Source organism: Malaclemys terrapin, chromosome 17 (assembly GCF_027887155.1).
Source record: "Malaclemys terrapin pileata isolate rMalTer1 chromosome 17, rMalTer1.hap1, whole genome shotgun sequence".
Taxonomy (NCBI): domain Eukaryota; kingdom Metazoa; phylum Chordata; order Testudines; family Emydidae; genus Malaclemys; species Malaclemys terrapin.
The window spans coordinates 4,246,953-4,268,363 of record NC_071521.1 but is presented as its reverse complement, the minus strand read 5'-3'; the positions used below and the strand labels follow the sequence as shown (position 1 = coordinate 4,268,363).

The following is a 21,411-nucleotide window of genomic DNA, read 5'->3' as shown; positions in this document are numbered from 1 at the left end:
CCTGTTCTCCTGGTTACTTGTGAGAGATGTTTCTTTTCCTCCAATGGCTGTTCTTCCAGGTAGACCTAGCGGGTCCGCAGGGGAGCTTTGTTCCCAAGCTGGCTCTGTGTTGCTGACGGAAATAGGTCGCTCCTATCTGTCTGATTTGGGGTTTTTTTAAGTGTACTGACAGATACACTTCTAGAGTGCAAAAATACAGATCTAGGAGCATCCCGAAGGGTGTTGGAACAGACAGACCTAAATCACGTTTTTAGAAGTTGCCACATTTCAGACAAAGCAGCTCATGCTCTGGCCGGGATTTATCCTATAGACTGAAATAAGACACCAAAGACACTGCTTCCTGTCCCACTGCTTGTAGAAAGGTGTGACACCCACTCTTCCCAGGCCCCGGTCACATGACCTGGGTCAGGGTTACAAAAAGGTTATACCCCGGCCACATGGCAAGAGTCATCGAATCATAGAACCGTAGGGCTGGAAGGGAGCTTGAGAAATCATCAAGTGCAGCCTCCTGCGCGGACACAAGACCAAGGAACCCTGGACCTTCCTTAACAGGTTTGTCCAGTGATGCAGATTCCACAACCTCCCCTGGAAACCTGCGCCAGAGCTTAACTAGCCTTAGAGTTAGCAAGTGTTTCCTAATGTCGAACCTAAATTTCCATTGCTGCAGATTAAGCCCATTACTTCTTGTCCTACCTTCAGTGGACATGGAGAACAATTGATCACAACACTCTAACAGCTCTTAACATATTTAAAGACTTATCAGGTCCCACCCGCCCCTTCGTCTTCTTTGCTCAAGACTAAACATGTCCAGTTTTTTAGCCTCTCCCCACAGGTCAGCTTTTCTAAACCTTTTCTAATTTTTGTTGCTCTCTAAATTCTCTCCTATTTGGCCACATCTTTCCTAAAATGTGGCACCCAGAATTGGACACTGTGCTCCAGCTGAGATCTCACCAGTGCTGAGTAGAGTAGGACAGTTACCTCCTGAGTCTTACATACAACATTTCTGTTAATACACCCCAGACTATTAGCTATTTTTCAATGGCATCACATTGTTGACTCATATTCAGTTTGGGATCCACTCTAACCCCCAGATCCTTATCAGTACTGCTGCCTAGCCAGTTATTCCCCATCTTGTCGTCATGCGTTGGATTTTTCCTTCCTATATGAAGTACTTTGCACTTATCTTTACTGTCACAGTATCACCAACCCCCGAGGTTCAAAAATCACAAGACAGCCCTCTCCCGCCCCGCTGCCCCAAATCATGATATTGGCTTAAAACTTACAAGATTTTTTAAATTATTATTTTTTTAATTACTTGTTGTTTTTTGAGCCTGGCAGGTGGGGCAGGAAGGGGTGTCACGTTTTCAAGATTTTTCTCCACAACCATCAGGGCTAAAAACTTTGCACTTTTGTAAATGGAAGCTGAGATTCTCTCATAGTCACATGACTCCAAGAGCTGGGGTTTTTTAGAGTAAAACACTAAACACTGCAAGAGTTGGCAACACTGGCATCAGGGGGTACTGTTCCGCCACCAACGTTTGTGCAGTTTGCCTTTCAGTAATTCCAGGCAGCTGGGAGCCAGTAAAGACAAAATGGATGAAAGCTAGAGCTGGAAAAAGGTCAGCAGGCAGCAAGGGATGGAAGTTGTGTGTGTCTATAAGTGGAATATGAAGCATGGTGTCTGACGCTCAGCATGAGGACTCAGGATGCGGGTTCTGCTCTGAGCTCTGTCCCTGTGTGACTGTGCACAAGTCACTGAACGTCTCTGTGCCGATTTCCCCCTATACAAAACGTGAATAATGCCCTGACACTGGGACATCGTGAGGACTAATAAGCATTTGTTGAGTGCTTTGAGAGCCTTGGACAAGTATCATGATAGAATGGCAACGGACCACCATTGTCCTACAGGAGAATGTAGGATCACGGGCTGTTTATTCATCTTGTGCCGGGGGTGAGCGTAACAGACCATTTTCCAGGGGGAACTGTACTCTTCTTCCTCCTGACACGCCTGGTGAATGGATCGCGGCGAACAATCTGTCAGAGCCCTTTGAGTTTGCCTTGCAGATCGTTGACATGGGTCCCCACGGCTGATTCCAGAGACCACAGGCTCCCTGGCCCCAGTTCTCAGTTCCTGGCCTGTGTTCTTTGAGCAGCCAGGGTTGGGTGGGAACGTCCTGCCTCAGGCCTGCTCCAAGTGACACTGGAGCTGCCTGTGGCTATGGGCCGGAGGCAAAGCATGGTGCTTTGGCTACTCCCTCTTCCTCCGTCCCCATCCCAGACATGTCTCTTAAGCCAGGACTGGGAGTGGGGTGGGGTGGGTACCGAGCGGTCCCAGCAGCTCTCTGCTGGCCAGGAACCTGCTGAAAGGGCGGCTGTTGCCACACAGCTTAAGGCTTCCTTATGGGACTGAAGCAGCAGAAAGGGGCCTCAGAGCAAACGTGAAGCAGGCCCTCTTTGCGTGCAGTCATGTGACGCAGTCACGTGACGCTGGTGCTGGCGGTGACTATTTCTGTAAACTAATTTTCATAGAGAAACAGACAGTGAACAGCACAAAAAGGTGAATGGCTTACAGCATGTCTATATTTCCCAATACTGGGTGCCTCACGGGCCCTCCAATCTGATTGTACGATCACGTAGCTTTACAACGTGTTTCAGCGGCAAGAACAGACAATACAAAACCAGCTGCTACGGCATAGACATAACATGTTAGGGTGGATGGAACAGCGATAAAATAGGAAAAGACAGATGAATTGGTGAAAGAGAGGACTGGAGGGGAAAGAAAAAGGAGTGTTGGGTGGAACGGAGATCTGGCATTCTTTGAACCAACGCAACACTTTTGATCCAAATGTGTCTAGAAACAGGGTCCAAATTTCTTCAGATATTGCTCTCCATGGCAACGATAAACTATTCTTTCTTTGGCTGCCAACTCAGACAGGTCTGAATCCGAGGTGACTCAATGAACGTGACACTGCTCTGTGATCATGCCGTGTGGAAAGGGGAGATTTGGCAAACCCCACTGGCTCAGGACGGCGCCGTCCTGGGTTTTAGATGCTGCTCTGCCTTGGGACGTGCTCTCAACGCAAGCTGCTGCAGGGCTGTGCGAAGGCCCCTCAGTGACATCGCTGTTTGGCTGCGGGGTTAGTGTTTAAACAGGGATCACGTTTGTTTCCAGTTCATTGTCTACCACCAGATGTGGAGTAATCCGGAGCAATCCAAAGAGTAGCAGAAATATTCAGCCTTTGCCTTGGAGTGCCCTCTTAAGACATCCGGTGTTTATGAACAAAGCCTGTTTACATAGGCTTGGAGTCACTCCACCACGCCTGCAGTTAAAACATCCTCCCCGACATAGGAAAGTTGGAACAGCCCTTCTTCCTGGCTGTTTTTATTCTCATCCAACCACTACACTCTCTGACCCTTGGGAGTTTACTTTACCCCAACTTTATCACTTCTCGGGCACTTTGCTTGGGATGAGCTAGAAGCCCAGGATGAAGGCGACAGTTCTGGGCTGGGGTGCTCGGTCAGAGAGGAGAACTATAGTGCAGTGTTATCACCGCTGTCATGCAGGGGCCTGCTGCCAGGCTTTAGGGGTCATTTCCAAGGAGGGTTGGGCTCCCAGCTCCCATTGCCTTTCAGTAGGGGATGAGCGCCTACCTGCACCTTTGGAGATCTCGCTCCCGGCAAGAGGGATGGAAGGAGAAACAGATGCTTTTGTTGTGGACATTCGCAGTCCTGATCTTTCCAGGCCAGTTGCTCAGTGGGTGTAGACTGGCAGAATTCTGTTAGCTTCAATGGAGCCCCAGGGAGGTACAGCAGCTGAGAGACAATGATCCCTAACAAGCACTCCGGGGACCGAGTGTCTCTCATCCTCTGTTCGGTTTCTCGTTGAGTCTGGCAATCGAGAACTGTCGTGTTACCACTGAGTGCAGGAGTGAGGTGAACTTCTGCTAAGGGACAGCTGAAATTTGGACTGGTTCCTCTTTGGGCCTTCAGATAATTCTAACACTTGACCCAATGTTACTGGGGAAAGGGAAAAACGGATCTGTGCTTGCAACCAAAGAGAGTCCTAGCAATTGTCAACACGGCATCCTCAACCAGTATCACCCCAATCACAGCCTGTCCTTGAGGGAAGGGATGATCGCACAAGATCTGCGATTCCAAAGGCTGTTTGTATCATGTCTCAACTGTGTTTGTTGAGGTCTTAACTGAAGCAGGTTTGTCTAGAGCTGAATTACTCAAAAAAAGGGAAACCCAGAAATTGCTTCCTCTCCAGTCTCCACTACCGTCTCCTGGAAAAAAACCATCTGCACTTAGCCTTTCCTCAGGGGACAAGGAGCTCGCAGCACTAATTTGCATTGAAAATCCTTAACCAAATTTCCATGGGCTGTTCTCACCTCTCTCCATTGTTATTGTCTAAGCAACCACCACCTGCCGAAGTGTCTCCAGGAATCGGACGACTGATATAGCTTCTCAAACGCCCCTTTGACAACAGTACCCCTGTTCTGCAAGTCATTCTCATTTGTTTAAGCTCTCCAGTGGCTCGGGACTTCATAGCAATTCCACCCACGCATTGACACATTCAGGAGGCGGCTGCCGCAGAGCACGCTTGCACGCAAGTCGGAGCGGACAGGATTGAGCAATGACCCTGGCAGAGCTCCTTCCAACTCCCCTCTTTCCTCCCCCCGTCACCCATCCACTCTCTGGCTACTTCCTCTCAAATCTTTATCCCTTGCCGTGTCCTCATTTGTCTAGTGTAGATTGCAGGGAATGTGGCCTATGTTTGCAAATTTATGGTGCTATAAAAGTGATCGATAAAGGAGCTTGCAGCTGTCTTTGTCGTGCAGAGCCCTGTGCATGGGCAGAGGAACAGGGATTTACCCACTTCTTCCACCGAGGTCCCCCACCAGACATCAGACGGGCTGGCCTCACACCTAGGACTCGAGGTGCCCTAGCAGCGTAAGGGTCCTGCCCCCACAGCCAGGCAGCCCCCTGCCAGTTTATGCTGCTGAAGACAAGGCCGTGCAAAGCAGGCTCCTGCTGTTGCAAAACGTGGCGCATTGTCTTAAAGAGGATTTCTGCCTCCAGGGGAGGAAGCTTTTCATTTATGCAACAATTCTATCCCTAGGGGAGTCTCTCTCTAGCTGGAACCAGCTCTGGCTTGTAGCTTCCCAGGCACCCTTGCACCCATCCCAGCTCAGAAGCTGGCCACGCCATGGTGCTGAGGGTCACAAGGAGGATTAACTGCTGCACATTTGGGCATCAGAGTGCAGCTTTGACATGACAGGCCCGATCCTGAGACACGCTGAGCAACTGCAAATCCTCTTGGCACTAATCCCAGCTCAGGCCCCGACTCCCTGTGCAGCCTTAGACAAGTCACCTCCCAGCTCTTTGCCTCAGTTTCCCCCGTGAAATGAGATAATGCCAGAAGGATCCATTAGTCAATGTGGGAGGATGCCAATCACTACTACGGGTTTAATAGCCCCTGAAGAAGTGCGCTGGACCCTTAATAGCCTCCAGCGCTGGGCATGTGCTCAGTATTGATACAAAACCTCCCCAGGGAAGCAACGGGTGGGGGGGATGCAAGATGCCTTGAAAGCAACGGCCCCCTGAAGTCCTTGGAAAAACAGGAGTACTTGTGGCACCTTAGAGACTAACAAATTTATTAGAGCATAAGCTTTCGTGGACTACAGCCCACTTCTTCGGATGCATATAGAATGGAACATATAATGAGGAGATATATATACACACAGAAATCCTGTTCTTCTTTTTGCGGATACAGACTAACACGGCTGTTACTCTGAAACTTGAAGTCCTTGGGTGTGTCTGGCCCCAGAGGGGGGATGGGAACAGCGTCCGCAGTTCAGCAGCCCTCTCAGGCTGCATTTCACATTCTTTTCATGCTTATCCTGTGCTTTGATTTTACAAGGCAGTGAGGCTATTACTTCAGCCCAGGGCAGATTTGGTTCATAACCCAGAGCTCCGAGTCCTGCCCATGCCCGAGTCTATGCACGCACAGCAAACCCCATTGCAGCTCCCGCGGCCCAGTCCCTGCTTCTCTGCCACTCGCCAGCTTTACACGAAGGATACTGCAGCGCCCAAAATGCCTCCCATGCACCAGCTGGGAGCTGTGGGAGTTCTTATCATTGGGAGCAGAGCACAGGCCCTGTATCGTGTCTCTGATTCCCTTTAGCCTGGTTTCCTGGGAGCTCATTAGCACATAGGCAGATTAAGTCAAAACTCTTTGCAGGGAGCATTCATGGGGGGAGGGATAGCTCAGTGGTTTGAGCATTGGCCTGCTAAATTCAGGGTTATGAGTTCAATCCTTGAGGGGGCCGTTTAGGGATCTGGGGCAAAAATCTGTCTGGGGATTGGTCCTGCTTTGAGCAGGGGATTGGACTAGATACCTCCTGAGGTCCCTTCCAACCCTGAGATTCTATGATTCAGTGAAGACATGGGAAACTATCAGTGCCTTCTTCCCAGCTCCGAGCTGTGCTCTCAGGCAGAAACCTGAGAGTCCATTGATGCAGAATGTTGGTTCTAGCCATTGATCTTCCCCTCACAACGCAGCAGCGTCCTGCTGCCTGCTTGGGGCAGGACAAATTGCTGGGAAGAATGAAAGAACAAGACAATGTAAAAATGGCCCCTGGTCTGACACGGGGCCATCTGCCAGACCACAGGAGGTTGCAGCAGGCTATGGGTCTCCCCTCGCCTCATTCCCTGCTGTGTCCCATCACTCCTGGAGTGACTTGCTGTGGGTAAATTTTCAATGAACATCCTTTAGCGGTTGTGATTCTGTGTGGGATGCAGGATATTCTGGGGAGCGCTGGCTCACTTATCTCCAGCCTCCAGCCATCATGGCATGTGACTAAGTCTCCTGTTTCAGAGGAAGTGACCCTGCCCAGGGGATGGAGATAGGAGAAACAACCCAACAAGCAGCTACTTCCATCCATTCATAATAAGGGACGGGTGCTGGGGAGCTACAGCTTCTGGTGTTTCTGCTAACAAGATATTTTAGACTAATTAATTCCCTTGGCATGATAACCTAGAGGGCTGGCCTGATCACCTAGCAGACCAGACACTGGGAGCATGTGTGTCCTTACAGTTACATCACTCAACCACTAGAGGTCAAGGTGTGCTGGATAGAGCTTCAGACAGGGTGTGGCCCCTGGTAAACAAAGGGGACCAAGCTGGACTCAAGCTGTGTGGAAACCTGTTTGTGGCTGTAACCATTTCCTTTAATAAATGCCTCTTATTTCAACTGGACAGTGATTCCCTACAGCATGGCAAACAGCAAAAGAGAGGTGGAACCATTGCACCCAGACTGCCCCTTTCAGGCAGGCGGGGGGAAGCTGGGCACACATACTTCGCATGCCTCGGTAAGGACTTGGTGCTGATATCAGCTAGTGCAGGGCTTGCTCCTCTCTGTACATACTTCTGCCATGCCACTACAGTAAAATCATCATAAAATCTGCTTTACAGGCACAAAGCTTGAAAGCCTCCAGGGGGGTTAACAGAAATAGCTGAAAGCAAAGTACTGGGCATTATATGTAGGTAGTGGGGGAGCCCCTTTTCTCCCTGTCTTGCTTGACCCATCAAGTAACTCTCCAGCTCCAGCCAACGTATATTTCTCTTCCTCCGCCCCATATATCATTCTAAGAATGCATGATCATGCACTGACTATTGTAGGGCAAATGCTGCTTACCTCACTCTGCAGCCTGGTGGCCTTTGATTGGATTCCTCACTCCACGAGTGCTTTCCAGGAACGTCCTGGTTGGAATCTCAGCAGTGAATGGTATTCGCAGCTAAGCACACAGGGTAAAGTTCATCTCACAAGGCCTAGATATCACTGGGCTGAAGCGGGACTTAAGTGGTACCTCATGCTGGTTCTCTGCTCAAGGGCAAATGTCACTCCATGGTGACCGAGGAGCTGACAAATCAAGTAACGTCCATGGGTTAACAATGAAACCTCTCTCGCTTTCTTCCCCTAGTGAATCCATGCTGTTATTACCCATGTCAGAACAAAGGGGTGTGCATGAGGGTCGGCAGGGAAAGCTACGAATGCGACTGCACCCGGACAGGTTACTTCGGCATTAACTGCACTTCGCGTAAGTTCACCCTCCCTCTCTGCCTGTGGGGTGAAAGCTGGGGGCAAGGTAGAAAAATAACAGCTTCTGCAAGAGGCTTAATTCAACTACAGGAGTAGGGGCTGGAGCTGATCCCAGCTCAAAACACTGCCCATAGGGCTCTCCCAGAGGCACATTGAGTGGCAAGGCACTCGGCCAATGGAACACAAGTTCGGAGCATTGTTTCATAAGCATGTGCTCTTACTGGCTGACTGCGTGCTGGTGCCAGCAGGACTTGGTTATCCAACAGCTACTGCAAGCTGATTGGCCATTTAGCAGCTGGCACTAGAAAGGAAAGTGTTTTATTACTAAGTAATGTAAAGCAATTTGCTGTTTCCTCCTAGCTGAGTTTTGGACACGACTCCGCGTTATGATAAAGCCAAGCCCGGCCTTCTATCACTTCATCCTGACAAACTGCAAGTGGCTTTGGGACATCATCAATAAGACCTTCATTAGGGAGATGCTGATGAGACTGGTGCTAACAGGTGAGGCAAGGCTCTTTGGTGGGAAAGTTTAAATTAAAGTCCACCCTTGGCTTTGGCCACTGGGGTTCAAAGTGTCTTCACTCTCAGGCACTGCTGAGATCTCTTGGTGTACCTGCTACCCCAGGCAGGCTACTTTTCCTGTTATTGTCGTGTTTTTGTAAAGCAGACATCATCCATTTGCCCTTGCAGAATGAGGCAGTGTGTCCAGTGGGTGGAGGAGCAGGAACAGAGGCAGAACTCCCACGTTCCATGCACAGCTCTGGGGGAGGAGTGAAGTCGAGGGGCTGGAGAGGGGACTGGGACTCAGGACTCATCAGTTCTGTTCCCTGGTCTGCCAGTGACTCACTGTGACATCAGCAGAGCCGTGTGGGGAGAACCCAAGCCTGGCTTAGCAGGGGGGCCATGGGTAAGCTTCACAACCAAATTAATTGTCAGACGAATATCGGCACTGTGATTCAGCAGGTGCTAACTTACCCCGTATGCTCTGGAAAGGCCCCTGTACCCACGTTTTGGGCAGAACTGAACTGCAGAGTTAATTTTTTCCTATCAAATAAAATTGTGTTACAAGCTAAACATGTTATTTTAAACCTAACTGATGTTAATTGGAAGCTGAACAAATCTGAAAAACGTTGGCTCAGCAGAGCACTAATTGTTAAAAGAACAGGAGTACTTTGGCACCTTAGAGACTAACAAATTTATTAGAGCATAAGCTTTCGTGGGCTACAGCCCACTTCTTCGGATGCTGTAGTCCACGAAAGCTTATGCTCTAATAAATTTGTTAGTCTCTAAGGTGCCACAAGTACTCCTGTTCTTTTTGCAGATACAGACTAACACGCCTGCTACTCTGAAACCTGTTAAAAGACTAGTGCTGCAAAAACGGCAATCTAAAAAACGGCGAGCCATTGACTGCAACATGGACACCGTCTGCTTGGCCAGCATGGAAAGCCTTGTATAACACAACAGAAAGACCCCAGAAAACTTTTCAGTGCTATGGGATGCTTTCCTGAAATTATGTGGATAATCCTATTAAATCCATGGGCCCCCCACTTGCCTCCTCTTCCTCTCTTCCCATTTCCCCATACCCCATTTCTATCCCCCTCCTCCGAACCTGGCTTCTGTTCTTTATCTTATCTTAGTAATTTTACTGTAGTTGGATTCTTATAAACAAGTTTATAAAAGTGTGGTAACCTGCATAATACAAATAACTGATTTAAATGTTAAGTTCTGATAGAAGTTTCATATAGTATGTTTGTTGTTTCTGTAAATGCACTTTAAAAAGTTAATAGAAAAAACCCAACAACATTAAAACGTTTAAAATATGCAGCTCTCCAGTGTTCAGAAAGGCACGTAAATGTCAGCATGGCCAACTGCCTGTGGTGTTCTGGCAGCAGGGAGGGCTAGCGGCAGGACAATGGTCCCAGCAAACCATAAACCCTCGACTCACTCATGCTGAAAAGTTTATCATCTTGCATAAATATTTTGGTTCAGCTCCTTGGAGCTACGCAGCAGGACAGGTCTCTGCCTCTGTTGCCATCTCTAATGGGATGTTTTTCTCAAACACTGTGTGATTCATCAAAGGATCCACTTAGAACGAGAAGCGGAGAGAATAATATAACTTCTCACTTTGCATCCCCAGGGGGAATCAAGGCATTTTAAAGGCTAAGTGTAAAAGGTCAGGGAAGAGACTCAAACTCCCAATAGCTGAGCACAACCCACCCAAAGGTGGGGCTCAGCAAAGAACCTTTTTCTTTTCTTCCTTTTGTTAATGACTCAGTTGAGTGTCCCTGAGAAGGAAGTGAGAGGATTGACTTGAGACAGGTGTAGTACAAACAGGTGCTGTGCGCCATCCTGCTGATACCCCTCGATCCCTACCCACCACCTCCCTGCTATCCTAGCCCTGGGCTCCCCACACAGGCTGCTCTGTGATGCACGTCACCAGCAGTAAATATTAAATCAGTGGTTCACTAGCCACAACGAACCTCTGCAATGGTGTGTGCATTAGAAACAATTAGTTGAGTCGCTCGTTAAAAGAGAACAGCAAAACTTTTGTGAAGATTGCTCGACTCCAGATCAGGGACAGAAACGATATTTACATTTTCAAAGGAAGATGCTCGCAGATCAGTTCCCCTTTTACTTACCTGCTTGGATCCAAGTTCAGGAACCTGCATTCCCCCTGCAAAGGCTTCACAAGAAAACAGACCCATGCATATCTCTGCATTCCCAGCTGTGGCTCCCCCTCCTGCCTGTGTCCCCCACCCCTCCACCCTGTTGTATGTGTATGCAGTGCCACGGTTAGCCAGGCCCTGTCATACTGGTGCTGTTCCAGGGACAGGTACACGTGGGAACCACCCAGAGCAGAATGAACATATCTGTGTTAGGATTGCCCGGCTGCAGGTGACTTTCTTCCCTCTCCTTTCAGTCCGGGCCAATCTGATCCCAAGCCCCCCCACATATAACTCAGCACATGGATATATCAGCTGGGAAGCCTACTCCAACGTGAGCTATTTCACCCGTGTCCTTCCACCTGTACCTGCTGACTGTCCGACTCCTATGGGAACCAGCGGTAAGTGCCTGTCTCAGCAAAGACCATGCTCAGGATGTCCGCAAACCTGGGTGCTGGAGTCTCCCTGCACTTTGTTTTGCGGTGGCGGCATTGTAGTAACGCCCCATGTGATGCCTTCTCAATCCCAATCCACAGTCACCCCTGCCAGCTGCTCCAGTAGAGGCAGAGCTCTGGCTACGCATATAGAACAGGCGGCTGGCCCTGGCACCTCGTGGGGTCATTAGCTCTCACTCCTTCCTGGAGTTTCACTGTAATGGAAGAACAGCTACTAAGGATCAAGGCCGCTCCTGGCACCCATCTGAGGGAAGTGCTGTCCCCAGGACAAGTCAATCCAGCACGCCAAGCATCCCTGCCCCCTGCAGCCCCTTGGCGCGTAGGCTCACACTGCATGCCCAGGGGAGTTAACTAGCGTGACCCCTGCAGTCTGGAGCCTGGCGCCAACCCCCTACTCCTGGCCCCAGAGGGGACGAGGGTCAATGCTCCTCTGATTACCAGGAGAGTGACTGGAATTCCCCTCCCGAGGGCCGGAGAGCACCCACCCTAGAGTCCTTCAACCCTGGTTCAAATCCAGCCAGTCTGATACTCACCAAAACAGACTCCCCTCAGGGAGAGGTTCTGAGGCAATGGGCGTGATGGCTCCATTCCCGTCAGCCATTCCCGAGGGTGCGGCTGACCCATCCCCTGGGAGTTCAGCGACAGGCCCTGGAGGACCAACACCCTCCTCAAACAGCATCAGGCTGAGGTACCACGTGGGTCCGCCCTGTCCTGTCACTGCTTGTGCTGTGCCTGCTCTGTGGATTCCCAGGGGCCCTCAAGTCTCCAGCACTGTCAATGTGCTATCATGGGTTCAGGAGAGCAGAGCCTGGGGGATTGTCCTCCGTGTGGGAGCCATGGCAGGAGCGCTAGGTGACGGCAGCCACTCTGCGGGTTTAAACTGGCACCTGCCACGTCTGGAACGCAGCCCCTTAGGGAAGAGGGGTCCTTAGTCATAGTCAGCTAAATTGGCAGCATGCTGCTAATAGCTGCATTCCTCCCGCCCTCCCCGCCGTCCGGTTAACCTCATCCTCTCCAAGGACCCCAGACAGGGTTGAAACCCTCAGAGGAAAGCAAAGGCCCTACCCCAGCCTTTGAAACACCTGGAGCTCAGAGCATTTACTTTGCTAATGGACTAGCAGGGCCCACCAAGTGCCGCACAGCCAGCGGGATGAATGAATGTGCCAGGCTGAGGTCAGAGCGAACGCCTGGGTAGATTATGTCTTTGGGTCTCCACTGGGAGCGGGCTGCTTGCTACCGCTAATTCCTGTCCAGATATTCAAGGTACATGTGAAAACCTCTGAGCCGAATAACTCCTGTGCAGAGAACTGGTGCTTGGACGTCCGATTGTGCTCTGAAGATGCTGAGATAGATCATTATTTAGACAATCGTCTCCCACTGACTTTAATGGGTGATTGCTGAAGCAGTCCCCATCTGACACCCCGATAGTTGTTCCTGACAGGAGCTGACTTCTGCAAATAAGTAACGGGATGGCAGAGCTGCTGGTGGCTTCCTGGCCCTCCGCGCCAAGGGCAGAGACACCCCTCTTCTCCCTGAGACTCCTCCCCAGTGACAGGGGTTATGGCTGAGTCGCTCTGAGGCCTAAGGCATCTGGAGACCCCACTGGCCGGATGCGCTGACAGCTCCAAACTTGGGTTTGTTTCCTTCCTTTGCAGGGAAAAAGCAGCTCCCTGACTCTCAGCAATTGGCAGAGAGGTTTCTGCTCCGGCAGCAGTTCCTAGGGGACCCCCGTGGGACCAACCTGATGTTTGCCTTCTTCGCACAGCACTTCACTCACCAGTTCTTCAAGACATCTGGGAAGATGGGGCATGGCTTCACCAAGGCCCTGGGCCATGGGGTAAGGAGAAGGGCCTCCCACGAAGCTGGCTGCTCCAGCAGTCTGAACAAGAGAGACACACTTGCAGCTGTGTGATGTCACCCCCAGTGCTACCCACAACCCAGCTCCTGCATCCGAGGCTCAGAGCAGCCGGAGTTCACGTCCTGGGAAGGGGGAAGTGCAGGTGCCCATTCGGACAGAGAGGGGGAAGAGCAGGAGAGGGGACCGGAGGCGGAGGTGCTTTCCAGGACAGGGCCATGTGGGGAAGCCTGTCCTGGAAGAAGCAGAGACCTCCAGGGTTCTCAGCCTCCCCAACCCATCAAATAGCCCCCAGCCCCTAAGGCTGCTTGGAACATCAGACTGCCGTGGGCAGGGATTGCTGGTGCTGGTGACATGGCTGCCTCATCGATTCGCTCTGTATCTCTTGCCCTCTCAGCTGGGGCTCCCAGCTGCCTGGATCCCTGCCAAAGGCTGGGGCCTGCTCTCTAGCCCTGTTGCTGGTGGGGCAAAGGGTCAGCTGACTGGCCCAGCTTGTCTGCACGAGCTGTGTGCACAGCAGGTAACGCTGGCCTCTCTCCGCAGGTGGATCTCGGGCACGTGTATGGGGACAATCTGGAACGTCAGTACCAGCTGCGGAGCTTCACAGACGGGAAGCTCAAATCTAAGGTATTGTGGCTCTCAGCCCAGGGCCCCCCCGCCACCCGTGTGGTGTTCTCAGCCAGCACCTCTCCCCACATCTGGCCGTGTCACTGCCCACATTTGGCTCCCTCCCAAGGCCACTGCAGGGGAAACCTGCTATCACGTCTGAGTGACTGAGGGGCCTCGGTCCCTTCCTCAATAGGGATGCAGGCATGTCAAGACCACGGCTCATTGGAAACCCGAGGGATGACAGCACCTCAGTCACACAGGAGCTTTTGGAAACATTCCCCATCCACAGAGCCATGTATGAGAAGCCCCAGGAGTCTGATACAGCCGTGTGCCCCGGAGAGCCCTCCACGGTCGCTCCTGGCAGCACTCACTGAGCTGTAGGCCTGCCCGCGCCTTCTCTGAGCCAGCAGGGCCAGCCCACCCGGGAGTGTGACCCTAGGAGCTTCCTCCTGCTCATCTCCAAAGCACAGCTAAGCCTTAGACACCAGCTTCAGCCCCTTTCAGCCCCGGACAGGGAAGGAAGACTCCAGGGTTTGGGCAGCGACTGCCCCTGCTGTAAAGCGAATCCCCTTTAGACCAGAGGTGGCGTTATCGCTGACCGGGAGCCAGCTGAGGCTGGCAGTGCTGGAGCACGGGGATCTCCTGGCTACCCAGTGGCTGGCCAGGGCAGTTGTCTCCATTCCTTTCCTTGCTGCCAGCCTGCTCTGGTCTCCCCAAGGTACAGCATGGAGAGGTATATCCACCCACGGTCCTTGAGGCTCCGGTTCACATGATCTACCCTGCCGGCACCCCCAAGGAAAAGCAGCTGGCTGTGGGCCAGGAGGTGTTTGGCCTGCTGCCGGGGCTAATGATGTATGCGACCATCTGGCTTCGCGAGCACAACCGAGTCTGTGACGTGCTGAAGCAGGAGCATCCGATGTGGAGCGACGAGCAGCTCTTCCAGACAGCCCGCCTCATCCTCATCGGTGAGAGCAGGGGGAGGACGTGGGCCTGGGGAGAACAGGGCATTGGGGCTGATTTAACACGTAGTCAATGCCATCCAGTCCTTTCTCCAATGCAGGATTATTCCCTGTGCTCCAGGGCTTTGTCCTGGCCAATTTTAACTGCCCTATGAGTTTTGTTGACCCCTAGGAGACCATCCCACATCCCCATAGATCTCACTACTGGGGCACTGCCTTGTTTTTCAGCCTAGGTTTTCCTCTAGTTAACTTCAACCCATTATCCAGATTATACCCGAGGCACCTTTGCCAGCATCCTTTGGCTATTTTCCGTCCACTCGCCTGCTGATCACTTGCCCCAGCTGTTCAGCACGAGGCTAGTTAACGGGCCTCATCACGCAGCAGCGTTGGGCAGACGCTGGCCCAGGAGACGAATTGGTCCAAAGAGGGAGCACTTGGCGTGTCAGCACCAAGACACCATCCTAGGCGGAGAGTTACCCCCAGAAGGGCTGATTCTCCGCTCACGTATTCCAGGTGTACGTCGCTGCCCCTCGACTGCAGTGACACACTCCTGGCCTATACCTGCCGTCCCAGGAGGCCAATAAAAGCCAGACGAGCCAAGAGGCCACCCGTGATCGAGGAACCTCCTGGGGGTTGTTTTATGGGACAGATGAAGGCAGATCCAGTACAACGCACTGGATGTTTAATCCTATCACACCTCTTTCCATGCCTATCACCAGAGCACCCCTGCTGATGTTCTCTCTCCAGAGGGGGTGCTAGCCCACTGTGGGCCCTAAACAGGAATATTTTGCCCCTTCCCGCCACACATGATTATAAGCAAATAGGGGGACCCCTTGAGCTGCTCGGGGCCCTAAGCAATTGCTTCGTCTGCTCATGCCTAGCGCCGGCTCTGTAATCTCCGTCAGACGGTCCGAGCTCCAGTTGTTAGAACACTGGCTCATTTACAGCCAGGAGCTGTTGCTGCTGCCCAGTAACTAACTGGCCTGTAGCCGCTTGCCTCTCACATCCCACTTCCCTGCGCGTCTCTCCTCTCACTCCTAGGAGAGACCATCAAGATCGTCATTGAGGACTACGTGCAGCATCTCAGCGGGTACTTCCTGCAGCTGAAGTTTGACCCGGAGCTGCTGTTCGGCGTGCAGTTCCAGTACAGGAACCGGATTGCCGTGGAGTTCAACCAGCTCTACCACTGGCACGCGCTGATGCCGGACTCGTTCATCATCCAGGGGAACGAATACAGCTACCAGCAGTTTATTTACAACACCTCCATGCTTCACGACTACGGGGTGGAGGCCTTGGTGGAATCTTTCTCCAAGCAAACGGCAGGACTGGTATGGCACCGGACACTGGCACCTATCGCCAGAGGCAGGGAACAGCTCTGGTGCGCAATCCGCTGGGGGAGGGAGGAAGGGAGGACTCCTTACACAGCCCCATGGGTCTGCCGTCCGATGGTGCCAGCAGGCTGCATGCCTTGCAAGGGGCATGGGAAGTGGCTTGGGGAAGGGGCCACGTCTCATGGTGGGGCCCGATTCTGATGTGGGGAGGATGTAAGGAGCAGGATGACTCCCGGTGCTCGCCCACCGTCCCCAAGGCAATGCAGCTGCCCCTGCCTCTCCCAGCAGGGGGTGCCTCATTGGCACAATCCCCCCACCTCATTGGCACAATCTACTCCAGAGGTGCGGGCAGCCCCTGGCACATCGTGGGGGCTGCTATAACACAGGCAATAATCAATGTGTCTGCAGCACCTTCAGCCCATTCTCCTTCCCCCAGATCCTCTCTAAAGGCCAGTGGCTGTGAGTCAAACAGCTCTCCCAGGCGCTCATGGTAAAGGACAACAGTCTGGGCCTCATCCTTTGTTCTCTGCTGCCATTGTGTGGCTGTTTTCTTTCACTAATTCACATTTAGTGTTCGAGGCTTCTCTTTCTCTTCTCTCTTATTGGGAAACTTTTACTCAACACGGGGATTGGATATTCCCATTTGCTGCTGTCCAAATGCCCAGCTGGCTTCCTTAATGGAAAGAAATAATTGCTCCCCTTCCATTGGCAGGTTACTGCATAATTGTTCAGCACAGGGCTTTCTGTAGGCTTGGAAAGATCAGATTTTTGTTGGTAAACTGTTCATTTCTCTGTAAACAAACTAGTGAAAAGATATTTCCATCGGAATTTACAGACAGGCAAAGAAAGAAAAATGCCGCTGGAGAACTTTTGAGAGATTGGTTTAAGGAGATTTCCTTGGTTTGTTTTGACGTGACATTGACCATTTGTGTTTTAACGGTTTTAAAACTTTTGAATCTCAAGATCTACTGTCATGAAATCATTATTGTCTGATGTGTTCCCTCCATTGTCTGATCACCCAATAATTCCCTGCAGCTGTGAAAATTTAAAGAGACAGAAATAAAAAAAATACTTAAACATCAATATTATCTATTAAAATTATAAAAAATAAAAATGGAATTCTGCCAAGCCCAGTTTTCTAGCATTCTCCTCTAAAGCAGCTGGCACTGACCAGTGGGGGGGGGATTGGGTCCCACACCAGATGGGCCGTTCGGCTGATCCGGCCTGGCAGCTCGGACACAGCTCTGGTAGTTAGCATTTCTGGCGGTTCTCTCTCTGCTGCTGTGACCTGTGACTTTGACGGTCTTCAGTCATGTGGCGCCTATGTGATGGATGCATTAGAAACACCTAACGAGACGTGTAATCTGGATACTTGTCAGAGCTTTCTGCAGTTCCGAGTGGAATGACAGTGCTTGACTGTAACAGAAGTTTGCTCTTTCTGTGTTTCAGATCGGTGGGGGACAAACCATCAATACCAACCTCTTGAAAGTGACTGTTGGAGTTATTGAGGAATCACGGCTGCTGAGGCTGCAGCCCTTTAACGAGTACCGGAAGAGGTTTTCCATGAAGCCCTACAAATCCTTCCAGGAGTTAACAGGTCAGATTTCATGGTCTACGTGCTGCCGCTGGCAATGTGTGTCCGGTAAGGGGCTAGCACTGCCCTCGGGGTTCCCTCGGCCCAAGGCAGCCACCTCACGTACAGTGAGAGATCACGGAGCACAGACACACAGCTCATCCAATCAGTGGCCCCACTGTAGGCTTTCAAACTGATTGATGTATAAACATCCCGCCACAGCTTACTACTACTCACCCCACTCTGAAAACTGCCAGGGACTGCCTACTTGAAAGGATTGTTACCTGCTGCAGGGCAGGTGGGTGGGAGGGGCATGGCTCCGAAAGTCAGTCTGACCATTCAGTTGGTGCTCTGGGTTACAGAGAGAGAGCAGCTGAAAAGTCCTGTGTCTTGTATGGATTTGGAACCTCCCTTCTCTGTTGATGCAGGAGAAGAGGAGAAAGCAGCGGAGCTGGAAGAGCTATATGGAGACATTAATGCCTTGGAGTTTTATCCTGGTTTGTTGCTTGAGAAACGCCAGAAAGACACTATTTTTGGGGAGAGCATGGTGGAGATTGGAGCCCCGTTTTCCCTGAAAGGGCTTTTCGGAAACCCCATCTGCTCCCCGGAATACTGGAAGCCCAGCACTTTTGGTGGCTCGACTGGCTTTGAGATCGTGAAAACAGCTTCGCTCCAGAAGCTCGTGTGTCTCAACGTCAAGCGGTGTCCATATGTGTCATTCCGCGTGCCAGATCCTAGCACAGAAACAGGAGCAACTGGTGAGCATCAAGACGGCAAACCATCCACTGAGCTCTAGTGTCACTGCGGCTCCACTGAGGCTGGGCCAATGAGTTTCCTCCTTCATTATTGTCCTAACGATTCCTGTTGTACCACATGGCCTCAGGTACAAAGCCCTCCCTTGCAGAGAGAGACAGGCACAAAGGAGGAGGACAGTATGCTCCTTGCATCATGTATCAATAGAATAGGAGGTCCTCTGGTTCTGGGCATTATCCACAGCCGGGGCTGGGAGAGGGGAAAGGAGAGGGAGGCTGGTATTAGATCAGGGAGAGCCTGAGTCATCTAATGCTACAGCCACAATAATGGTCTATCTCCACTCAAGCTGCCTCTTCTGCTAGCAAATTCCCTGCTCTAAGCCAGCTCTCTGTTTTCCGGTGGACTCTCTGCCTCTCCTTTGCTCTCAGTACCTCCCCCACACCCTTGACTGCCCAAGGAAGCTATCACAAGTACTTTTCCTACACCAGGACTGCAAGGCAACCTATGCCCGCCAGCTAGGCGGGGGCAGAGCAGTACGCAGCCACTCTTCCGCCCCAGCTGGCCATCACACTTGCTCATCCCTCAGGCTGCTCTTACTTTCCAAATGGTGTGTGTTTATATTGTGGAACGACCACCCCAGAGAGCATCCTTAGGAACCACAAGAATGAGGATTTTCTCAGAGGGTCTCTGGTTTGGACAGAGAGGGAAAGAAAATCCTCCATAGCCCGCTCAATGCCTCAGGGCTGTTCCCCTTCTCCCACACACAAAGGCAAGGTCAGTAACCCTTCCATGGCTTTAAGAATGTCTGGGAGGGGCGGGGGGTGAGAGCAGACCCCAGTGTGTTTCTGCAGGATATGGCTGGAGCACACGTGTCCTGTACAGGTCAGAGCCTGTCCTAGGTTATTCCTTATACAAGCCAATCAGAGCTCATTCACTTCTCACTTGCCCAGCTCAGCCAGTTTTCAAGCACTCTGGGCAAGCTAGCAAAAGTGATCACCTGAACTGCAGGTACAATTCGGCACCAGCAGATAACTGTGCCTGGAAGAGCCCGCTGTCCGGCTTCGGGAACCAGGTCTTGCTAACATGCTGAGTGGGCTCTGGCAATAAATAGAGTGCGACCTGATTCGGTCTTTGCCAATGCAAGGTGGAAAGCTAAGTGCTTCTGAGAGCGCAGGAAAGCTGTTGAGTTTCATGCTTCTTCGGAGACATGTGAGCTCCATTCTGCAGCATCATGTGGCATTTAAATACAACTGGGAAGTAGATATTGCTGAGGAGTGAAGGACTGGGGTAAAATCTGTCAGAGCTGATGGAAACCCCACTGAATGGACAATTTAAACCTAGACCAGCCAAAGAACCACACCAATGTACCACAGGGAGCAGTGCTTTGGTGTCATCTAGGCAATCTCCAAATAGGCCTTTTCTGCCTCTAATTGGATTGGGTCCGGATTCTGTCCCCCTGACACGCTCTGAGAAGTACCCCACTCCACAAGCGGTTCCATTGGCTCCATAGAGGAAGGTACTACTCAGTGCAAGCAAGGATGTCAAAATCTGGCCCTTTGAATCTATGGGTCCTAAACTTCCCTGGTGTAAATAGATCAGAAAATTCTGTTCCGAGAGTACATATGCCCTGCTTCAGACCTCACGAGGTTCCACAATCCAAAGCTCAATACAGACCTAGGAGCATTGTTTTCCTGCCTTATACCCCCCATTTCCAACAGCCACTGGTCTGCGCCTCAGTAAATACAAGGACTGGTGATGAGCAGAGACGTTCTAATCCCCAGGTTAACATTGCAGACATGCAGCTATTGGAGTGATAGGTTTGTTTGGAGGGTCTGAACACTCCCATGATCGCTTGTGACAGAGCGGTCAGTTGTGATCCCAATAAAAGACAAGGTGATTTCACCTCCAGGCAGATGGAGAATAACGGCCTGCTGAGTTCTTCCAGAAGAGTTTCAGGCATCCACTCACCAGACTCAAGTGCTAAAAAGAACATGACGTGTGCAGAGGAGCTGGCAAATCGCTGGCATTCGGGTGAAGGGTCCCATTCCCAGAGATGCTCTGGCCAGGGTACAGCATGTAGCAGTGTGGGAGTGGGTACTGGTGATGCTCTGTAGCATTCTGAACGTCTCCGAAGGTCTACATGCAAATATCCTTTGCTTTAAGAGAAGCCCTGGGGTGTACACACAGGGAGCCTGTTCCCACTCTCTCTTCCCATCTGCCATATCTTAGCACCCTTTATTCCCCAGCACCACCTTCCAGCTCTGCTCCAGCCACCTAGCCCTCCTCTGGTTGTGTGGTCAATAGACCCCCCCTCCCCCCAGATGAAGCACCGATCTCCCTGCTGTGTACAGCCCCCTCTCTCCTGTGCAGCCTGCCCACACCATAGCTGCTGTTGTGTTCACTGCTGTTGATGAACTTACCGTTTGCTGACATTTCATCCAGGTTACCAGGGGTTTATTTTAAAACTCCAGATGCTGACAACACAGCGCTTACATGCTTACACAGCGTCTCTCTAGCATAACATCTATCCCTATGTTAATCTCCCCCAGCAGGGTTCTGGGTCCACACCACAGAGCGAGACATCCAATCAGTCATGATTTCACACATCTCCATGCCAGACACACGGAATGCTTCCTGTAGGGTTCGTTGCACTTCTTCCGTTCCATCATAACAGGACTTATTCTGCTTCAGTCACACGGCGCTGCAGTGTTTGTCTATGATCTCGCTGTGTCCTTCCCTGGATGCTCCCAGGACACAGGGCTTTGCAATCTGCACAGTAAAACAATGGTCTGGTGACTGTCCTCAAGTCATTCTCCAAGCCAAGCGTGTCCCAAGCCCCAATTGTGACTCGATTCGATGGCTTGGAGCGACTTCTTGCTATTTCTGGCTCGAAATTCTGCAGCTGGGGTTTTTGTGGCTGATGTAGCACAGAGGAGAGCGACTCAAAAAGCTAGAGACAGGAGCAGATGCGGCGGACCAAAGAAATGGAGGCCATGGTAAGAACAAGTATCAGAGGGGTAGCCGTGTTAGTCTGAATCTGTAAGAAGCAACAGAGGGTCCTGTGGCACCTTTAAGACTAACAGAAGTATTGGGAGCATAAGCTTTTGTG

The 21,411-nt window shown here is 51.4% G+C and overlaps 1 protein-coding gene across 1 annotated transcript in view; it reads left to right on the top strand.

The window, feature by feature from the left end:
* PTGS1 (prostaglandin-endoperoxide synthase 1) overlaps nucleotides 1-20,303 on the top strand; it is a 35,317-nt gene extending 15,014 nt beyond the window's left edge. The window contains exons 3-11 of the mRNA XM_054007787.1: nucleotides 7,986-8,102; nucleotides 8,465-8,605; nucleotides 11,025-11,168; nucleotides 12,878-13,059; nucleotides 13,621-13,704; nucleotides 14,405-14,651; nucleotides 15,687-15,973; nucleotides 17,426-17,573; nucleotides 17,978-20,303. Of these exons, the coding sequence (XP_053863762.1) occupies nucleotides 7,986-8,102; nucleotides 8,465-8,605; nucleotides 11,025-11,168; nucleotides 12,878-13,059; nucleotides 13,621-13,704; nucleotides 14,405-14,651; nucleotides 15,687-15,973; nucleotides 17,426-17,573; nucleotides 17,978-18,345 (1,718 nt within the window). The 3' untranslated portion in view covers nucleotides 18,346-20,303. The remainder of the gene's footprint in view (nucleotides 1-7,985; nucleotides 8,103-8,464; nucleotides 8,606-11,024; nucleotides 11,169-12,877; nucleotides 13,060-13,620; nucleotides 13,705-14,404; nucleotides 14,652-15,686; nucleotides 15,974-17,425; nucleotides 17,574-17,977) is intronic.
* The last annotated feature ends 1,108 nt before the right edge of the window (nucleotides 20,304-21,411 follow it).